The sequence below is a fragment of the Melanaphis sacchari genome, unplaced genomic scaffold (assembly GCF_002803265.2).
Source record: "Melanaphis sacchari strain LSU unplaced genomic scaffold, SCAv2.0 Contig11_pilon_pilon, whole genome shotgun sequence".
NCBI lineage: Eukaryota > Metazoa > Arthropoda > Insecta > Hemiptera > Aphididae > Melanaphis > Melanaphis sacchari.
The window spans coordinates 4,291,332-4,311,556 of NW_020270469.1; the positions used below are offsets into that span (position 1 = coordinate 4,291,332).

General features: G+C 24.8%; 1 protein-coding gene across 2 annotated transcripts in view; it reads left to right on the forward strand.

Annotated features, from left to right (window-relative positions):
* The window catches only part of LOC112604414 (solute carrier family 22 member 21-like), a 30,509-nt gene extending 13,793 nt beyond the window's left edge, over positions 1-16,716 (forward strand). The window contains exons 2-11 of one of the 2 annotated variants that reach the window (XM_025353448.1): positions 7,706-7,872; positions 11,952-12,198; positions 12,272-12,378; positions 13,882-14,036; positions 14,364-14,532; positions 14,609-14,771; positions 14,903-14,997; positions 15,139-15,353; positions 16,137-16,318; positions 16,438-16,716. In XM_025353448.1, coding sequence (XP_025209233.1) covers positions 7,706-7,872; positions 11,952-12,198; positions 12,272-12,378; positions 13,882-14,036; positions 14,364-14,532; positions 14,609-14,771; positions 14,903-14,997; positions 15,139-15,353; positions 16,137-16,318; positions 16,438-16,584 — 1,647 coding nt within the window. In that variant the 3' untranslated portion in view covers positions 16,585-16,716. The remainder of the gene's footprint in view (positions 1-7,705; positions 7,873-11,951; positions 12,199-12,271; positions 12,379-13,881; positions 14,037-14,363; positions 14,533-14,608; positions 14,772-14,902; positions 14,998-15,138; positions 15,354-16,136; positions 16,319-16,437) is intronic. The other variant, XM_025353449.1, reaches the window with a different exon arrangement.
* Positions 16,717-20,225: the final 3,509 nt, after the last annotated feature.

Genomic DNA, 20,225 nt, shown 5'->3' on the forward strand with positions numbered 1-20,225 from the left:
TTTATTTAATTTATTAACTAAACAGAAATGAATATACTTTAAATTTTACAATTAAATTCCACACAAACGACGGATATGTTCGCCATGCGCTTAGTAGAATAATATATAATATTAAACTAAATAAATTATTCAAAAAATTTTAAGTTTATATGTTCATATTTATTATAATATAATAGTCTCTACTCTCTATACGTATAATTCGTTTGTTTTTTTTTATCAAAATATACACTTTTGAATTTTTTAATAGTACCATTGATTAAAAACAGTAGTATTTACAACCAATGCTATAGTACTCATTAAATTAACCTAAAAATAAAAAAGCGCACAAATCATTACCATTGCATTAACAAGTAATCGGAAAATTAATCCTATTGCTATTGATATTTATTACGATATTCAAACACTCAACTTGAGTACTAGATAGTTGATGAATCTTACATGTTTACATAAGATATGTGTATGCCTTCAGAATTGTATTAATGAGAAACTAATTGAGCTAAATTATACGTTTCTTAATTTTTTTAAATGTATGGTTATAATAAAATTAATTAAACGCATGTAGTTTTTTTACTTAGGATTTTGTGAACCTAAGCTGATTCCACAACTATTGTATTTCAATTTAACGGTCTGTGAAACATAACACACAGGCGCCAAAATAATTAACAAATGACCCCGAATTTCCATCCACTCAAGCTACTAGTGCTTTATTTCCACATTATTATTATTATTATTATTTATTTTTTGAAATTTAACGAATTTCAAACAACTTAGGTGTGACATGATTACAAATATTTATATACTGCCAGTATAATTTACACCTTAATACAACAATTGCTTTGTATTCAACTCGTTTATATATACTTATAGTTTTTGAATCATAATTTAGGTTAAATTATAATATTATAATATTAATATAACCATACCTACTTCGAGGATGCATATCATTATTATTATGTCGTATAGGCTCATAGGTATAATTTAATTATAACAATGAATAAATAAAACTTGTTTTAAGATTGTTTAAAATACATAATATATTATGATTTCTCATACAATAAGTGTGTAAAAAGTCAAATTTTATAGTATAATAGTATATTAATAGTAATGAATCATTTCCCATGTAGGTAAATACATATATATTTATACATGATCTTATATTTCTTCGTTATTATTATTTTAAACATTAGCCGGTATCCATTTTATACATATTATGATTAGGCAATAGTTCGATCAAATTTTCTTATAGACCTGTAGTCTGTACAATTTATAGTATACATGCCATTACGTATAGCAATATTCTACTATTCGACACATTTTACACGATATATATTATTGTTATTAGAGTACGATAATTCAATATTCGAACAGAATATTGAGACTTAACACCGTTTTTTGTATATATCCTAGTATTAAAAAACATTTTAATTTCAGTTGATAAACAATATAATACTTAAACGATTCTGAATGGGATTAAGTCAAAAATTTAATATTTTATAAAAGAATAAGTAAAAAATATATAATTATCTTGAATTATTATTTAGAACTCACATACATAGAACACTTAAATGTGATAAAAAATTTAATGTTTTTTGTATATCGCCATTCTAATAGCAATGAGCAAGAGTTTCGAGCCTCTATAACGTTGATAATTTTTAAATTAAATAGGTAGATATATAAAAAACAGATATATCTTAGATTTGAAATTATTTCGTAAGGTATCTATACGTATTAATGCATCATGTAGAGTGAAAATATGCATCGAAATCAAAAAACTTATTAATCTCTGAAGCGCACAATCTAAATTAAATTTAGTTTGTATATTATACCAGTCACAGAGCGCAAGCATGGTTCGTTTGTAACCATTTATCACTTAATTACTGCAAATGTAAAAAAAATCATATTATATCGTTAAATTACCAATTTAATAATATATCACTATTATTTTAATACACATATATTCTCGGAAGATTTTTTATTCTTCAAAATCTAAGATCTAAAATGTAGAGAAAAAAGCATAGACGGCTCTATAATTTAAAGCGTAAATAAAATAATATTAAAGTACATTATATTTGGCAGTGATTTTTTTCAAGTGCGATTCAAACAAACATTGATAAATAATAATAATATAATAAGACGTTAAGCCGATCATCTCTAAGAATCGTCCTTGAGCCGTGCTGCGCTTCAATATAATAATTACATGTCATGTCGTCGCAGATGTAAGTCTGCCGTAGCTAAAGAACACGCACTGAGTAGCACATTCGTTCTCGATGGGTGGCGGTCGTTCGCTGATCGGTCGGTCGAAACAAAACATTAACCCGGAGATTCACAGTCTATGAACTATGATAATATGTATACTATTATATATTTTATATACTCTACTAGATCCATCACTCTATAGTATGCACAGTATAAATAATATCGCAACATCGGTAAATATTTGGTCCGGAGGATGGGAAGGACTTGATATTTTTATTCATTATTAAATTTACGCAGGCTGTCGATCTTCGACTAACAACATCAATTTTACCTCCCACACATAGAGTATAGATATACCATATATATATATATATATATATATATATATATAAATGTAAATAAACAAATAACAAATGATAATATATTTATATTTTAATTCCACTTTCAAATTCATGTAAATTTAAAGCTCGGATTTTAAAGGTACATGCTTTTTTGGCGATGATTATGATGAAAAAATAATTCCTAAACTAAAATAATTATATTTATTAATGTACAAATTCGTTTCGTATTATTCTCATTGTAATGACGTAAAATTTACTTATTTTTTTCCTTAGTTGTACTTTTTTTGATAATTACTGAATCATTTTTACAAAAATCGATAATGCCATGTATTTCTTTGTTTGTATTAAATTATCCATTATTATATGTTATCGTCAGACATAAGTAAAATTTTTGACTAAAAAAAATTAAAAATTAAAGTATCATAAAAACCAACAAGAGAACACAGATAATGTTTTTACCTTAAAGTTTGATAATAGATCATTTCACTCTAATAATATTTAAGCTAAACACAGAATATTGGTTTTATCTACTGAATGAAAATTTGTCATGTTTTGCGTTTGTAAGACAGAAACAATAACATTAGGGTGTGGCATCACCTTAATATTAAAATTTATAAGTGTTTTTGACAGAATAAACTATTTATTTATTTATTTTTGGTAAGGGTTTAAAAACTTCTAGCGTAACAAAGGACTTCAGCTCTCCCCCTTACCATAGTATCTGTTTATTGATCTCAGTTTAATATAAATAGAGATTTTTCGCTGATATTCTGATAATGTTTTTTCGAGCGACCGCGTAGTAGATGGAAAAAAACCTATGTTTGTACCGTAACGAGTGAGGTGCGTGGTAAAAAATGCACTTAAGATTTATATTACGTCGCACAATGCAGTATTATGTTTCACTATTACTAAATCGTCATTGCAAAACAATACTACCTATCTTCAAAATGATAACCCAGAGATAGGATGTATTTTGACAATAATATTGATAATAGATATTCGTGATAATATTTCAACGTTTATATTCTCTTTGAATTTTGTGTATTATACGCGGTATTTTCACTATATTATGTGTTCTTTTTCTGTAAAATTTGATGTATAAAACTCATTTTTTTTTTCGGAGATAAGTTATAATATTTTGACAGCGATGAAACATACATCTATGCGATATTTGTATACAATATGATGGCTAAACAGCAATCGCAATTTTTCTTTTATTATTTTGATTATTTAAGATACTTCCTTTAACTGCGGTTTTTAAGACCAAATACGTGAAACGCATACTTATTTTACGAGCGAGTGTTGTAAGAAAATCAAGGTCAACATCGTTGTTCTATAAATATCTAACAATTGACAAGTAAAATAACATTTACACGCATTATGCACAGAGTGTATACTGTATATTGTGGATATATAAATTCCAAAAAAATTTGAAAAATAACCTAAAACTTATTTTGCACTCTGCTAGAAGTGTGGAATTTCTTAGGTTACAGGTTACTTAGCGTTTGATCTAACTTGTTTTTATGATTTTTTTTTCAAGATAATTATTTAGTCAAACTTATTTATCTTGATACAAATTCGTTTAGGATGACACTAAAATAATTATAACACATAATATTATATCAATGTGTACAGTGTATACTGCGTGGAAAAATTATCTGTATTGTTATAGTAGAAATTTATATTATTGTAATGTTGCTTATCGTGTTTATATAACTGTTTAAGATTTAACACTTAGAGTTAATGTAATTTTATTTTAGAGTAGGTAACTGCCTAACAAAAAAAGTTATCATTATAATAGTATGTAAAACTTGCAGAAGATATAACACATAATTGTTATTTGTTTGCCAAACGACAAAATACCTAGGCGTTTTTTCAACAGTATAATTAACAAAAACGTATGCTAAAAAATATGTCATAGTCATGTATAAATTATTTCTTAATACTTGTTTGACATTATTGTTTTATTTTATTCTTAGCTTCCCTCCGAAAACTACTAAATCTACACCATTGTATCTATATTTTAAGTAATTGTAACGATGTAGTACAGTTATTGTTAGATAGATAATACTGATCAAATATAACTTTAACATTTTCTTTAAGTTTGGAATATTAGATAACAAATGTTAAAAATGTCTTTATTTTAATAATTTTATTGCACCAAATAATCATGTTTCAGTTATATAACTATCATAATAAATGTATATTATAGAATTTATATTTTGGCAAATCAATCTTCGAAAAATCAAATTTTTACGTTAATTGTAAATTGTTTGGACAATTTCATGATTTACATATAAATTGAGTGGCTGCACACTAGTTACTATCTGATATTGACAAAGTTAAGTCACTCTCATTCCTTGTTCTTAAATGAGTAACCACCAAATCAATTAAATAGCCTGCCATGCCATGTTTTATTCTCATAATTAAGTAATGTAATTATTAGCTTTCCTCTCACCCTTAACTGACAAAAAAGGCCTTGATAAATGTTATTCTTATAAATTATAAATTTTAAAACGCATTAAATTTAGATATTTAACTTTCCATTGTCCACTGTCACAAATGACTAACTTTTTTTCTGACTGTTATTTTACTAGTAAAATTTTCTGATCGATTTAGTTAAATGTTATATAAACTATTTTTAATAAAACTCCTGTAAGTATAAATGTCAAAATATAATAGCCATTGTTAAAAATTTTAATGTTAAATAAATACGACAATTTGCACAGCTTTATAAATTATACGTATTATACAAATTAGATTACGTAAAAATGATCACAAAAAATATGAAATATATAATAAAAGTGATTTTCACTTCAGAAATGTGTGTATTATGCAGAAATACGCTCTGCCGATTCATTGGCGCTGGAAATTATATACATTAAATTAAATATTACATAATATTTGAATATGTTAACTCGAGAAAAAAAACTAATTGATCTACTTGTAAAATGATCATGTTTATTTTTAATTATCTATCGTTTTATTTAGTGAGAGTTCAAACGTGAATTCCATCGGAGGACTATATAGTATATATACTATGTAGGTAGGTCAAATAGTAAAATCTGCCAACATCAACAGAGTTAATGATAGATTTTTTATAACTCTATCCAATATGCGCGTAATATGTGATCATGTAGCTACTTGATAAAATGTCAATAATGATTAATCATACATGTTATATTAATGTAAACTTTAAAAATATATTCTAAACATTTTATTTGAAAAGTCATAATCATTACATCTTATAATCCATATTAAGTGATTAATTGTAAGTTAAATGATAAGGTGATTGGAGTGGTAGGAAAATAGTTTTACATTCTTTAATTGTTTATCATGATATATACTAATGCCTAATGAAATAAATAATAATGGATATATATATTTTTATTAATATTCTTTAAAAACTTAAATTATTTATCTAAGATTATTAGTTTATAAATTGCACCAAAAAAAAAAAAGTCAAAATCAATTTCGTTAAAAACTGGTTTTGCAATTTTTCTTTAATTTGTTTGTTTGTTTTTTTATTTATTTTGTGAAATATTGGGAATTTTTATTTTTGACTTTTTAATATTATTTATCCCATTTTTATTATAAAATATAATTTATAAATATTATACGTAATACATATAGATGCAATATATTTTTAATTCAACTTTTCAAATTAATTGATTGTTTTATTTACTCATTAGTATTATTTTTATACGTTTTAATTTGTCAATTTTCATACATATAAATATGTTTACATATATAATAACATATTATACATTTTAAATTTAATTTGTTTGCGTTTTCAACACATTATTATACATATTATTTTCACTTTTGTTCAACAATGAACGTACAACGTACAGGCGTACTACACAAACTTTAAAATTTTTTTTTAACGCATTTCAATACACACTTTTTTAGTCTAATGTAATCTACCTAGTATCTGAATAATATTGTATTATATCATCGAATATTAGTATGAAATAAATCAACGATGATATATTACCTATATTTTAATCCTTAATATTATATTTAGGTACTTACCACCAGCGGCGTTGCTGTATTATAATTTCTATCTCATATCGTTAAATAATATATAATTTTAACAGTGTAAAACAAAATAAATCATTTCATTGAAATCTCTACAGCATATTGTTCACCGATTATTTTTATTTAGTTATCATTATTTCTATTGTATATAAGTATATAATCATTAATCATAAACTATATTATTACTATACCTATTATACAACAGTACTACAGTATGAATGAGAGTGTAACGGTTCTGATAATAAAATAAAGTGATATCGCACGTCGTGTTTAAGTGCATAATATAAATTATAATTTAATATATATTATGTTATATCTAAAGATATTGAAGTTTCTTCTTTAGCATTTTAGTTGATTAAAATTTAATAGTGTATATAAGCTTTTATTTACAATAATTATACATAGTCACATATTCATAAATAGAATTATCTTTTTGTGGTGAATAAGTTATCAAATGTAATATCTTATGTTATATTTTTACACAAGTTTAAAAAACTAAAAAAATATATAAAATCTTCTATGCCATATGCCCATATGTATTGATAAGATAGTGGCTAGCTTACTAAAAAAAAAATTATTTTAAATTATACGTTTTAAAATTTACTCAATATACAATTACCTAATTGTAAAATGACTGGTTTGAAAAAATTGAAAATAAATGTGAATAATAATAAAATATTGGGTACTTACTTTGTGAATTTTGAATTGTATCTACTGTGTGAAATTTTCTTTAAGTACACTGAATACAATATGGTTTACAGTAACTTAAATCTAGAGTATTGTCCGTTTCAAATCATTTTTATTGGTATTTATTTCGAGAAAATATATTTTGACAATCAATATCGTCTGTCATATTGTTTACGTATATTAAATAATATATATAAAATCTTTGTTCTACCTATAATCAATTTTTCTCTTTTTAGTCAATTACTATTATTAACTATTATTATTTTTTATTTTTTAACTGAAATCTATATCCAACTAAAAATAATTATTTTTTATTTAAATCATCTATTTAATTTTATGACAGGCCTTTCTACATACTATTATTTAAACGCTTGACTATTTTTTAAGTGCATAATCTTTAATGATTGTAAAAATTTTTTTAATTTTTTTTTTTTCGTGTATAGTATCAAGAAGTGAACACCGGAGAAATAATGGATTTAGACGAAATCTTAAGCAACTTTGGATTGGGCTCATATCAAGTGACTGTCTGTGCTCTGATGGGGCTCGTGCTCATGTACTCAAACATATCACCGCTTAGTTACGCTATTACAGCTAGTGACCTTAAATACAGGTAAACTTAAAAGATTTTTTCTTATTGTACTTTTTCTCATTATTTTTATTATTCAATTTGACTATGATCGGGTCAAAATAATACTACGAATTATCTTTAAATTATAACATGTTTCTACCTTAGTACGTAATCATTTAATAATTTATATATTATAATATTATATAAATGTTTAGTTTTAATATAATATTATTGATTTTATAGATTTTATAGATAAATATCTAATAAATTTAAACTAAAAATCAAAAAAAAAAAAAAAATCACTCATCAGTATGAATTATAATAGATTATAATGTATAATGGAACTGTTAAGTTTCATTGAAATATTAATCTATTTTGTCTTTACTGTAGTCTGTAATGCATATTATCATCAAAAATCAAAGCCATATTTGCTAGACAAAGTACTTTGTGCATAGCTAAGTTTTAATCAGTAAGAAGGGGGGGCAAAATTGTTTGAAGATAAGACAAAAATAAATTACACAAATTATACACTTTTTTTTATTTATTTATCATACTTATTACTATTTATAACAAAGCCAACTGTCTAGATTCTTCACTAAATTTGTTTAGCATTTTTTGTAACAATTCTTCCTTTTTTTTTTAGAATTATCTTTACATGCATACAATTAAATAATGCAAATCTGAAATAATTTACATTTTGTGTAACTAATATCATTTGAATTAATATCAAAAATATATTTTAACTTACCACCCAAACAATTCTTCATCATTATTGATCACAATCTAGTCTTTACATTTCTTGATGTACTGAATTACCTCTAAATAGTGCTTGTTATACCTATGTTAAACTATCGCTGATTTTGAGAATTATACACAGCTTGCTTTTTTTTTGGAATAAGCAAGTGCCTTTCTATCACATCCTCGCTACGCACATACGAACTAATGTTACATTATTATAAAATACTTGAATAATAACAGAATTATAACTGTCAAATGAATTAATAAATAATTTAATAGCTACATAATAATATTATATGATTGAAATTAATTGAATAGCACAGTGATATACATAAATTGTTTAACGCAGTGCTACTGGCTACTGCTACTACTCTTATAGAACAGTACTGTTATAAGTAAACAAGTGATAACTAAGAATAAATAATCTGTATAATTTCATTTTTAGTTATTTTATTTTATTTCACTTCAGTTTAAGCATTTAATACTAAAATGTATTATATATTTAAATGTTATGGTGAGCATTAAATCGTTTGATTCGTTAAAAAATTACTAAGTAGAAATATAAAGAGGACCTAATATCTACCTATTTATATTTGAAAACCAAATGTTTAAAATATTCAATAATTACCAAAACTATTATTTGCATATAGAATAAAAGATAAAAGATAAAACACGTACATTTTCTCATTTTTTTGTGTCTTAACTTTATCCAAAAATGTTAAGATTTTGAGTTTACAAAAGTATGCATTTTTAGCAAAAATACAACTGTTTGTAATTTCTTAAAGAAATTCTAGAAAATTTTGAAAGTAACATTTAAAAAAGTACTATCAGGGTTTAATTAAAAATATATATTGAAAGCCAAACTTTTATTGTAAAACCAATATATTCCTTCAGAAATAAAACCTTCGTATACATACAAACGAATTTTTTTTTCATTTTGTTGACAGTATACTTTTTATAATCGAATTTCATCGTTACATTGCAAAGAAAATAAATTAAATTAAAATCTATATGAAAAAATTTAAATTTTTTTAAATTAAAAATTACCAACTTACCTTTTTTATTACATAAATAAATCAAATAATTTAATAAAATATAATAGATAGAATAAATAATTTTATTTTAAATGCAAAAGTTTACAAATTTTGGGTAATTTAGTGATAAACTAATGATATATAAATCCTTAAATAAAAATAAATCATTTTTTACTTCCGAAATTATTTAAATTGATTTTCATACGAAAATTATTATATTGTATTCTTGTAAGTTGTATTGAATATATTTCATTTGCTTTATTATTTTATTATTCCTGATTTCGTTTCTATTATTTCTTTTTAGTATTATATATATAATATATTATAGAATATTTGAAATTAGTTGAATGCTAACAAAACAATTTTTAAAAATCATAAATTATCTCGAAACAACATAAATTTTAATTTATTAAAAAGTTTTTTAGGAAATGCACTACAACAAAACGAATTTTCTATAACCTAATACAAGGTATTATTTTGTCATATAATGCAACAATGAATTAATTTTTACATTCACTCAGACTTTTTTCAATTAAACTATTTACCAAATGTAGTACCTACACTACTACTGTATAGATATATTATTTCTTTAGTTTTTCTTGTAAAAACAAAATAAATAAAATAAATTGATTAAAAAAAAACATATCACATTATAAATTATTAAGTCAAATAGTAAATTTACATCCATAATGAATATTAAATTAATATAAGGATATATTACATTAGTATTAGTTACTTCATTATTACCTAATAACTATCAATAAAAAAACTATATTTAAAAAACACAACAGAAATGATGCATTTGAATAACGTAACAATCATTAAATAATTTAACTTCATATACTTAATTAATGTGCAAGGTTAGAAATGATTAATTTGTCAATCTTGATGCGTTTTTATAAATGTTCCAAACAAAATACGCATTAGTAAATATTACCAATTGTATTGTAATTATAATGCATTTGAATATCTTCTTGAAGAGTTAGATTTTTGGACTACTTAATTAGGTATACACAATATAATATAATATTCTAAAAAAAACATGTTTGACAACGTAATGGTCATTATGTGAAATTACAAATGTTAAATATAAAAAATAATATATTATATTTATTATTTTGTAACCAGGCGCATTGAATAGGCATTTTTAGTACCTTCATGCAATTCAACTTTAAATAATTCTTAAAAAAGCATTTTAAGTAGCTAAAAAAGCAAAATAAAAGCATTTATTAAATTTAATTCTAAAAAACAAAGTTAACTTATGCATTAAATTAAATATTAAAAAAGGAATTAACGATCATATATTTGATCAAGTTACTTTCATTAAAACTCATCCTATTGGGTGTTAATAACGATTATAGTAAAATTAATTAGAACACCATACCTCACTGATTGATATGCAGATATAATTCAGATAATTTTAAAGCTATAAAATTTCGGCACAATAGCGATAGTTATTTTATCATTCATGCATTTATTACTGATTTTTTCATCGGTTTTATAATTTCTAAAAATAATAATATAGTATTTTTAATTTTTATTCTATAACTTATAAATATGTTAAATTTTCAAGAAAAATAAGTAAAAATTAAGAAAAAAGAAGCAAATAGGAGAAAAAGCAAAAAATGTTTACCTTATTGAAATCAAAACGATTCAAAACGTATTTATATATAATAATTATCTTTCTATTACACTCCCCTAAAAAAAAAACATTTGCTACAAAACTCGAGCTCTAATTATGATAAAGTACTAGGTATAATTTATAGTTTTATATTATGAGCAACAATTCGATATGCAAACGTAGATTAAAATTTACAATTTATTAATAATAGAGATTATATTTTTTTTTCTAGATTAGAACTAAAAAAGCAATAATATAATTATTTACAAATTAGAAAGCTTTATGCAGCTTATCTATTAACACTTTGTGGACTAATAGAGCGATGCTCCAAAAAGCAGAATCTACAGTATTGATTGAAAATATGAGTAAAACCTTATCAATATTTACTAATAAGAGGAAATGTTTTTAATTCTCTTATGATAGTAAAATTATAGAGAATATCGTATTGGATCTCTCATAATATTCGAACAATAGTGTAGTTGTAATTTTTTTCACCCTAACATACGTTTAAAGAATACAATGAATTGTCATTGATGGTTATTTTAAATTTAAATTAGCGCTATAGTACCTATATATATATATATATATAATGTTTTGCAAAATTTCTGTTATAACTCTATATATTTAGATAATAAACGTAACACAAATAGTAATTCGTATAACTTTTTTTTAGAAACCAAAAAATAAATAAATAATATATTATTATTTTAACTGTAATATTATTCTAGATGCGAAATCCCGCAGTGTGATATCGAAAATCCAGTATACAAACCGGTCTGGTTAGAGCGGGTAGTACCTTTTAACGAAAAGACCATAGAGCCGTACAAATGTCTAAAGTATCACTACCAGCCAACTACAAATGGAACTGTCTCCTCTACTAATGACACTTGTAATTTCGAAGCATTCGATGTAAATTCCAAAGAGAAGTGCAACAAATGGGTATTTGATGAAACGGAAAGAACGATATTAAACGACGTAAGTTAATGATCTTAATCGTATAATTTTTCGTTAAAACTCTCAATTTCTCAATACTGTTTTGTCTACACAGTTTGGCCTTATGTGTGAAGACAATAAATGGAAACTCAGCATGGTGGGAACCGTCAACAGCATTGGTCAGTTTATCGGAATTCCTTTAGCAGGATTTATTTCAGACAAGTGAGAATAACATTATTATTTATAAAGTACCTATATATAATCATTATAAACATGAAAAGTATTCATGCATTTCATAAAACTTTTAAATTTAAAAAATTTTAAATCACATTTCACTCAACTGATTTATTTAACGGTTATATTATATGCCAAGGGTGGCCAGCAAGAAGAAACTTTCGTGCTGCCCAATATATAAATAAATATGGAAGAATTAAAATGAAAAAAAAAGTTCATATTAATGTGTGTATATTATTATCCTAAATAAGATAATTAGATATCAATTATAATAAAATATATAAAATGCAAAACAATATATGATATAAATTAATAATTAAAAATAAAAATAAATACATATTTAAATATTACATCAAAAACACTATTTTTTTGTAAATTTTTTCTGTAAATTGAAATTTAATAAAATATTATAATTCTTCAAATACATAAATTTATATTTAAAATATTTTTTTTATATAATAATGACTATATCCCATTATATAATACGAACCATATGAGCCTATGAAGGGAGCCGCAGTTTGACCACCCCTGTTATATGTTTTCGTCGCGTCACTCTTCAGAACACGATAGTACTATAATTGTTTTGGAAATTTTTGTAGACAAATCTGTTATTGCAGTCTTTGTTTATCTTTAAATATTATGTGTATTATTTGTCTGGATCAAGTTCATATCACTGATTCTCCGTATGGAATAAATGGATAAATGTATTAAAATGATAATACTACTTAAACTTAATTTATTATAAAAAAAAAAAATAAAAAAATCATGATGTATTTATACAATCTCGCGAAAATCATTGTCCGGGAAATTAGCCTTCCGGCTTGTCAGATCAATTTGATTATTGTACTATAATATTTTAAAAATTTATTTTGAGAATTCACAAATAAGTTATTAAAATATTATTAGTTTAAAACTATTGTGGGGGTCTACTTCACGTAGCCTCACAACTTTTTCCTATTGATTGAAAAAATAGAGACACGCAAGCAACTATACGTTTATAGAATGTTTTTATAACTAATAAATAATTTATTTTTTCTATTCATTGACGCCATGATAGTCATTGATTTTGGTACAGGTGGAATATGTACTAAAAATAAAAACTTAAAACAAAATTGACATTATTTGTAAATTCTAAAATCCGATAATCAATATTTGATCGGACAAAATTAGAGGGCTACGTGAAGTACTCTCCCATGCCCGAAATTATTTTTAGCTTATAATATTATAATGATTTATTGGCAAATTTTAAAAATCAATTTTCAGTTGTATATAATTAATTTTCAAAATACTTGTTAATACAATTTTCGAATCAGTTGGACAGTCAGTGGCAAAATGTAGGTACTTACATTATAAATTGAAATCATGCATAAGAAAAAAAAACTATATTATAATTAGGATGTATTTTATGTGTATTTATTTTTCATATTGTTTCTATTGAGGTGTATTTTCTATAATATTAAATTATATAATTTTTTTTTTATAAATATAAAGGTATGGACGCAAGTTTATCTTAATTATAGGATCAGTTACATCGGCCATACTTGGCACCGCCCGGTCCTTCACTGCCGATTATTACTCATTCCTCCTTTTTGAACTTTTGGATTCCATGGCTTCCAGTGGAGTGTATGCAGCCACATTTGTATTAGGTAAGAAATAAAATCCTCGTAATTATAAAATATTTTCTAAAATAAATACATATCTTTAATTACTAAATTAGATTTGTGTGACCATACACTGTAAATATGCATATATAATATTTAATGTATTTTATTAATTATTATTTATAGTCACTAGATTGACTGTAATTAAAATATAAGTTTATATATATAATTAGTGTTGCTATGAATTGTTGCCTACTAAAAATTGAAAATATTTGAACCTAACGAAGCTATTAAACTTTTGGTTTAGTTAGAAAAAATCAAACTTCTCAACATCAAAAAGTATACACTAAAATATCAACATTTATATTTAAGGTCTAGAATTAGTGAGCCCAAAATCGCGGGTTACCGTCAGTACTTTGATGGGCTGTTTCTATCCCATGGGTGCGGTTATCATGGGCTTTGCAGCATACATGATTCTCGATTGGCGAATAATGCTTAGAGTACTTTACTTACCTGGATTACTTATTTTAGGATATGCTTGGTAAGTTTAAATATCTATACATATTCAATTAAATGTAACGTTTTAAACACATTTGTTTGTATGCCGTTGTATATAGGTATGTACCAGAGTCTATGCGATGGCTTCAAACCCAAAATCGAATCGAAGATATGGCTAACGTACTGTCCAAAATTGCCAAATCCAATGGCAAAACACTACCATCTAGCGTTAAAGAAGCACTGATCGCCAACACCTTAGCCAATGCCGAAGCAACAAACACAGTAATGATAATTTATATAATATTTATATCCCCGCACAATAATTTATAAATTGTAATTACATTAAAATATTAAAATGCTCGGCCGTATTAAAATAATAAATTAACATGATATGTTTATCGATGTCGTTTCAGCCCGACGAAAGCCAATTGTCTTGTGTTAAATTAATAAGTAAAATATTTAGTTCAAAAGAGATTTTCCTGCGACTGATCAACTGTTCGTTTTGCTGGTTGGTAGAGTATCTATAAATATATAATATATAATATATACGAATAAATTATACAAATATTTACGTTATAAATTATTTAATGCTTTAAACTTTATCGTTTTTATGAGATTAAATATCTTGGTATAATTTTTATGACTTCAGGACAACGATTACGTTAGTTTATTACGGCCTCTCATTAACTTCTGTAGAGTTCTCCGGTAACAAATACTTGAACTTTATGCTTGTAAACGCTGTAGAAGTACCAGCGTTTTTGACATCGTGGTACTTCATGGAACACTATTCCAGACGAAATACCCAAGCGCTTTCATTCATCTTCAGTGGCATCGGGTGTATTGCGGTTAACATGGTAAACAACGGTAAGCAATCACTTAATTTTAAACAGTTTCTTGTTCTACTTTATTTTATAAATACCTCTGCATGTTATCTGTAATAAATAATATATAAATGTGATGCACGTGGGCCGACGCACAAGTAAAAATGTTATCTTATTGAAACGTATAAGAATTTAAGTTAATATTATAATTTTTAACTAACCCTTATGCAAATAATATGAAAATATATAAATACATTATTTATTATAAATTAAAATTCATTTTATTGAAGTAAGTTTATTTTTAATCTTATAACATTGTATAATATATTTTCTTTATTTAAAAAAGCAAATGCATTTTATGTTATATTTTAAATTTAGTAACTTCGTAAAAAAAATGTCAGTTGTTCAATTAATGTCTATTTTTATAAAATTGTTTATTCAAAAAACAATTAAGTACCTATCTAAGGCTTATATAAATAAAATTGTCGTTTATACACTCATCATTTTAAAAATCATTAATGAATATTAAATATATTAATTGGTAAAATAAGTTTATTATCATTCGACTATAAATGAAGTTAAAGAGCTAGAACAATTAAATGATACTGCAAAAAAAATATTAATTTTAATATTCTCTGATTTTATTAAACAATAAAATGTTTATTTCAATAATAGAACTTAAAATATCGTGTAACTACGTTAATAAGGTTCCAATAAACTTAGTTGTTTCATCGTACCTACACATACTCAGATTTATAAAAATACGCTTATCTGATTTATGTTTGTATGGCCTTTGCTATGAAATACATGTATCATAAATTTATAGATTATGTGTGGGTGAAACTGATATTGTTCTTGAGCAGCAAGTACGCCATCACCATGTCATTTAACACCATGTACGTATTCACCGCAGAGATGTTTCCCACCGAACTACGTATGTCACTATTTGGCATAGCTTCTATGTTTGGTCGAATGGGTTCTATGTTCGCTCCACAGATGACACTGTTGGTATGTATTTAACAATTTTTTTTCAATAGTCAAGTTTAATGAAAAAAAAAACATACATATATGATATTATTAACATTGTAACATCAGAAAATAATAATTATTTAAATATTGTTTCGCAGAGTGCCTATTTTGGAACATACGTGCCGATTATGTTGTTCGGAATCATATCGTTTATGGCAGGGGCGTTAGCTTTCTTGTTCCCTGAAACAAAAGATCAAAAATTACCCGACACAGTAAAACAAGCTGAATTCGTTGGAGAGGTCTAAAAAATTCTAAATGGTTTATAATTCCAACAAGAATACACAGCGAGGAAATACATATTGCAGTCGTGCCTTATGATTTGTACATTAGTTTTTATTTTTAAAAGTGATTCCATGTGTCTCATAAGGTATTGATTTATTTTTTTAATCGTTTAACACTAAGCAATAGTATTTTATAAACTTTAAGATAAAGAAACAAGTTTCTATAATCATTAAGTCTACATCATTCATGTGAACTAACTCCACTAACTATATATGTATGTATTCATATATATATACACACACATTATACAATACTGGATTATTTTTAATGTATATAGGTACAGTATAATGTAATGGTAAATAATATTTTATCAAATTCCATTTTATCACCCTATTTCGGGTACTCGTTTTTATATTTCTGAAATTTCTGTGATATTAAATATGTATTAATTACACGATTTTAAAATTTAAAAAAAAATTGTATGTTGTATTACTATATAGTATATAATATTATCTATTATTTATAGTTAATATATACATATATATTTATTCAAGTTCTAATATAGTGTACCAACACTGTAAACATAATATGTACTGTTAACCTTAGCAATAATGTTGATTAATGATTATTATCAAAATATGTTAAATTAGAAAATATTTATACGAATGTATATTAGCATAAATAAATTTAAGGAAATAAAGACATCATATTATTATAATATTTTAGTCAAATTTCTATAATATAATTTAATATTTTTATTTTAAAAATAAATCATTGTTTATATTTAAATTTTTATTATAAAAATTAATAAAACACTTATATTACCAATTTTTTTTTTATTAAGTAACTAGAAATAAATCTAGTTTTAGTCAATATTGTCTTGTTGAAAAATTAATAGATATTGTATAAAATATACAGGACAATTTACCAAGTATGCTCATTCTCCTCCCTGTTTTCAAATTCTTACAATTTTTATAGTATTTAAGGAGTGTTATGATTATTCAAATTCATATTTTTGAAATTTTTAAATGTACCTACTTAAATACTATGTTCTTTAAGTTACAATAAATCTCAAAAATTTTAAAATATTATCTTCAAGTATACCGTAATTTCAAAAATCAGTATTTTAAGAACTAAATTATTGAAGAAAAAAATAAATGTATTAGCAAATTCTATTTATATATATATGTATACATTTTACATACCATGTATAATGTATAATATCGGATCTTCAATATTTTTATGTTTCGTGGTTCTTCGACAATCGAATCATATGAGTCACTAAATGCTGTTAGATATTTGTAATTTATTATTTTAATCACGTTATAAATATTTCATTTTCATCCTCATTCCGCTCACTCTTTCCGCAAAATCTACTAAAACCATTAAGTGCACCAGACACAAATTGAAAGACACCGGTTTTAAATAATTTTACAGCTAAGCTGAGCCAACAACTTAAAATACACAACAGTTGGTTCGAAAATCATTTTTTCTCTAAACAAAATAAATTACATACCTATTAATATTTTAGTGTATAAAATATTTAAAAAAATATGGGCGTTCCGTTAATCATATCGTACCTTTTTAATAGCCCAACTGCATTCGCGATTTATCGCAAATAACTTTGGTATATCCCGTGTGCGTCTGCTATATTATTGCTAAAAATATTATTATTTAACAATATTGATAACTTATAAAAATATTACACTGTGTTAGTTTGCGTTTACACTTTAATTCATACGTAGAAACCTACTATTCGTAACTAGTCTTTGACAATTGACTACCACGTGCAGTATGACGTGTAGTAACACTGACGTGTAAGCAATTAACAGTTTTATTTAAATATATTTAATTATGTACAATACACTTGAAAGATGTCGATTTCGTTTCTGTCAAGTATGATCAGCTAACACGGTAAGGAACTTAAAATTATTGATGGATATAAAATGATATTTCATAAAATGTTGAATGGTGATGTAAAACGATGGTGCTATGGAAACAAAATGTGTGCTACTTATATGAAAACAGATATGAGTGAGAAGACAATTATTGATAGTAATTTAGATCCTAGTCATGAAATAGAATCTGAAGGAAAAATAATGAGACAAGTAACAAGGAACTCTGTAAAACGAGAAGCTCAAGAAGAACTTTGTGAACGTCCACTCAAATTAATTCATTTGGAACTAAAAAATAAAAAAAACAGATTTCTTAACGATGACTGACATATCTTGTATTCGAAAAGGGATTTATGCTGCTCGCCGTTTAATACTACCCAAAAAATCAACTGATATTCAAGACGCACACAATTCACTAAATTCATTAGAAATTAAAACATTTGATAATGAAACATTTATTTCGGTGAATGACAGCAATAAAAACTTTGTTATGTTCTCATGTAAAAAGAATTTAACCACTTTATGTGCCGTAAAAACAATATATGTAGATGATACATTTAAGAACTGTCCAAAATTTTTTTTACAAATTTTCACCATTCAAGGTTTAAATAATGGTAATTAATAATTATATACCATTAGTATTTTTTTTTTTATTGAATAATAAACAAACAGAATCGTATTCTTCGTATTTTTGGCATTAAAAAATGAATATACAAAATTAAATTTATGTTTTAACCTCGAAATTTTATACGCAGATTTTGAAAAATCTATTCATATGGGTGCAAAAAATGTTTGACCAGATATCATTACAAAAAGTTTTCGGTTTCATCTGAGACAAGCATGGTGGCGTAAAGTACAGAATTTTGATTTAGGTATTGATTATTGTTATGAATTTATGATGTATCAGAAATAGAACAGTTTTTAAAGAATATATTTAGATTACCCGTGCTAAATGAACACAATATTTAAATAAGTTTTACTGAGAATTTTATGTCTACCAAGCCTGATGATAAAAAACTAAATCAGTTTATGGATTATCTCGCAGACAATTATATTGATCCCACATTCAGACTTCCCTCCTCAAACATGGGTAAAAATGAACAGTAGCAGTGAACAAACAACAAATGCGTGTGAAAGCTTCCATTTTAAATTTAATTCATGTTTTTACACACCTCATCCGGACATCATATATTCCTTCTTAGAAATATTTAAAAAATGCAAATAGACACATAAGTTTTAATACAAACATCTATCAATACCTAAAAAACTGAGATCAGTTAATGATAAAAATATTAAATTCGTTGAAGAAAATATACGAAAATACAAAACTAAACAAATCTCTAGATATGATTATGTGAAAATGGTGGCGTTAAAAAGTTAACCAAAAAAATAGTTTAAATATTAACCCAACATTTTAAAAATGGAAGTAACCCTAAAAAATTAAATAAACTTATATAATAATAAACTTTTAAAATAAATATTATAATATTATAATCAAATAACCAAATATTTTTAGCATGTAAACCAATTCACCTCCTCATGATGCACCCTGGGTAACCCTAAATGAACTGAGACGCACTTGGGCTACGTCAGAGTAGTGACCTTTTTCTCTTGGGACGCTCTCGAGCAAGATCTTATTCCGAACGCATTCGGGACATTAATTAAGGGACATTTTGGGATGCACTCAGGAGTTGCCCAAAAAATATAAGTACCTATCTCTACCAGGTATGTAAAAAAAATAAACATATTATGTATACAAATTTTGTAAT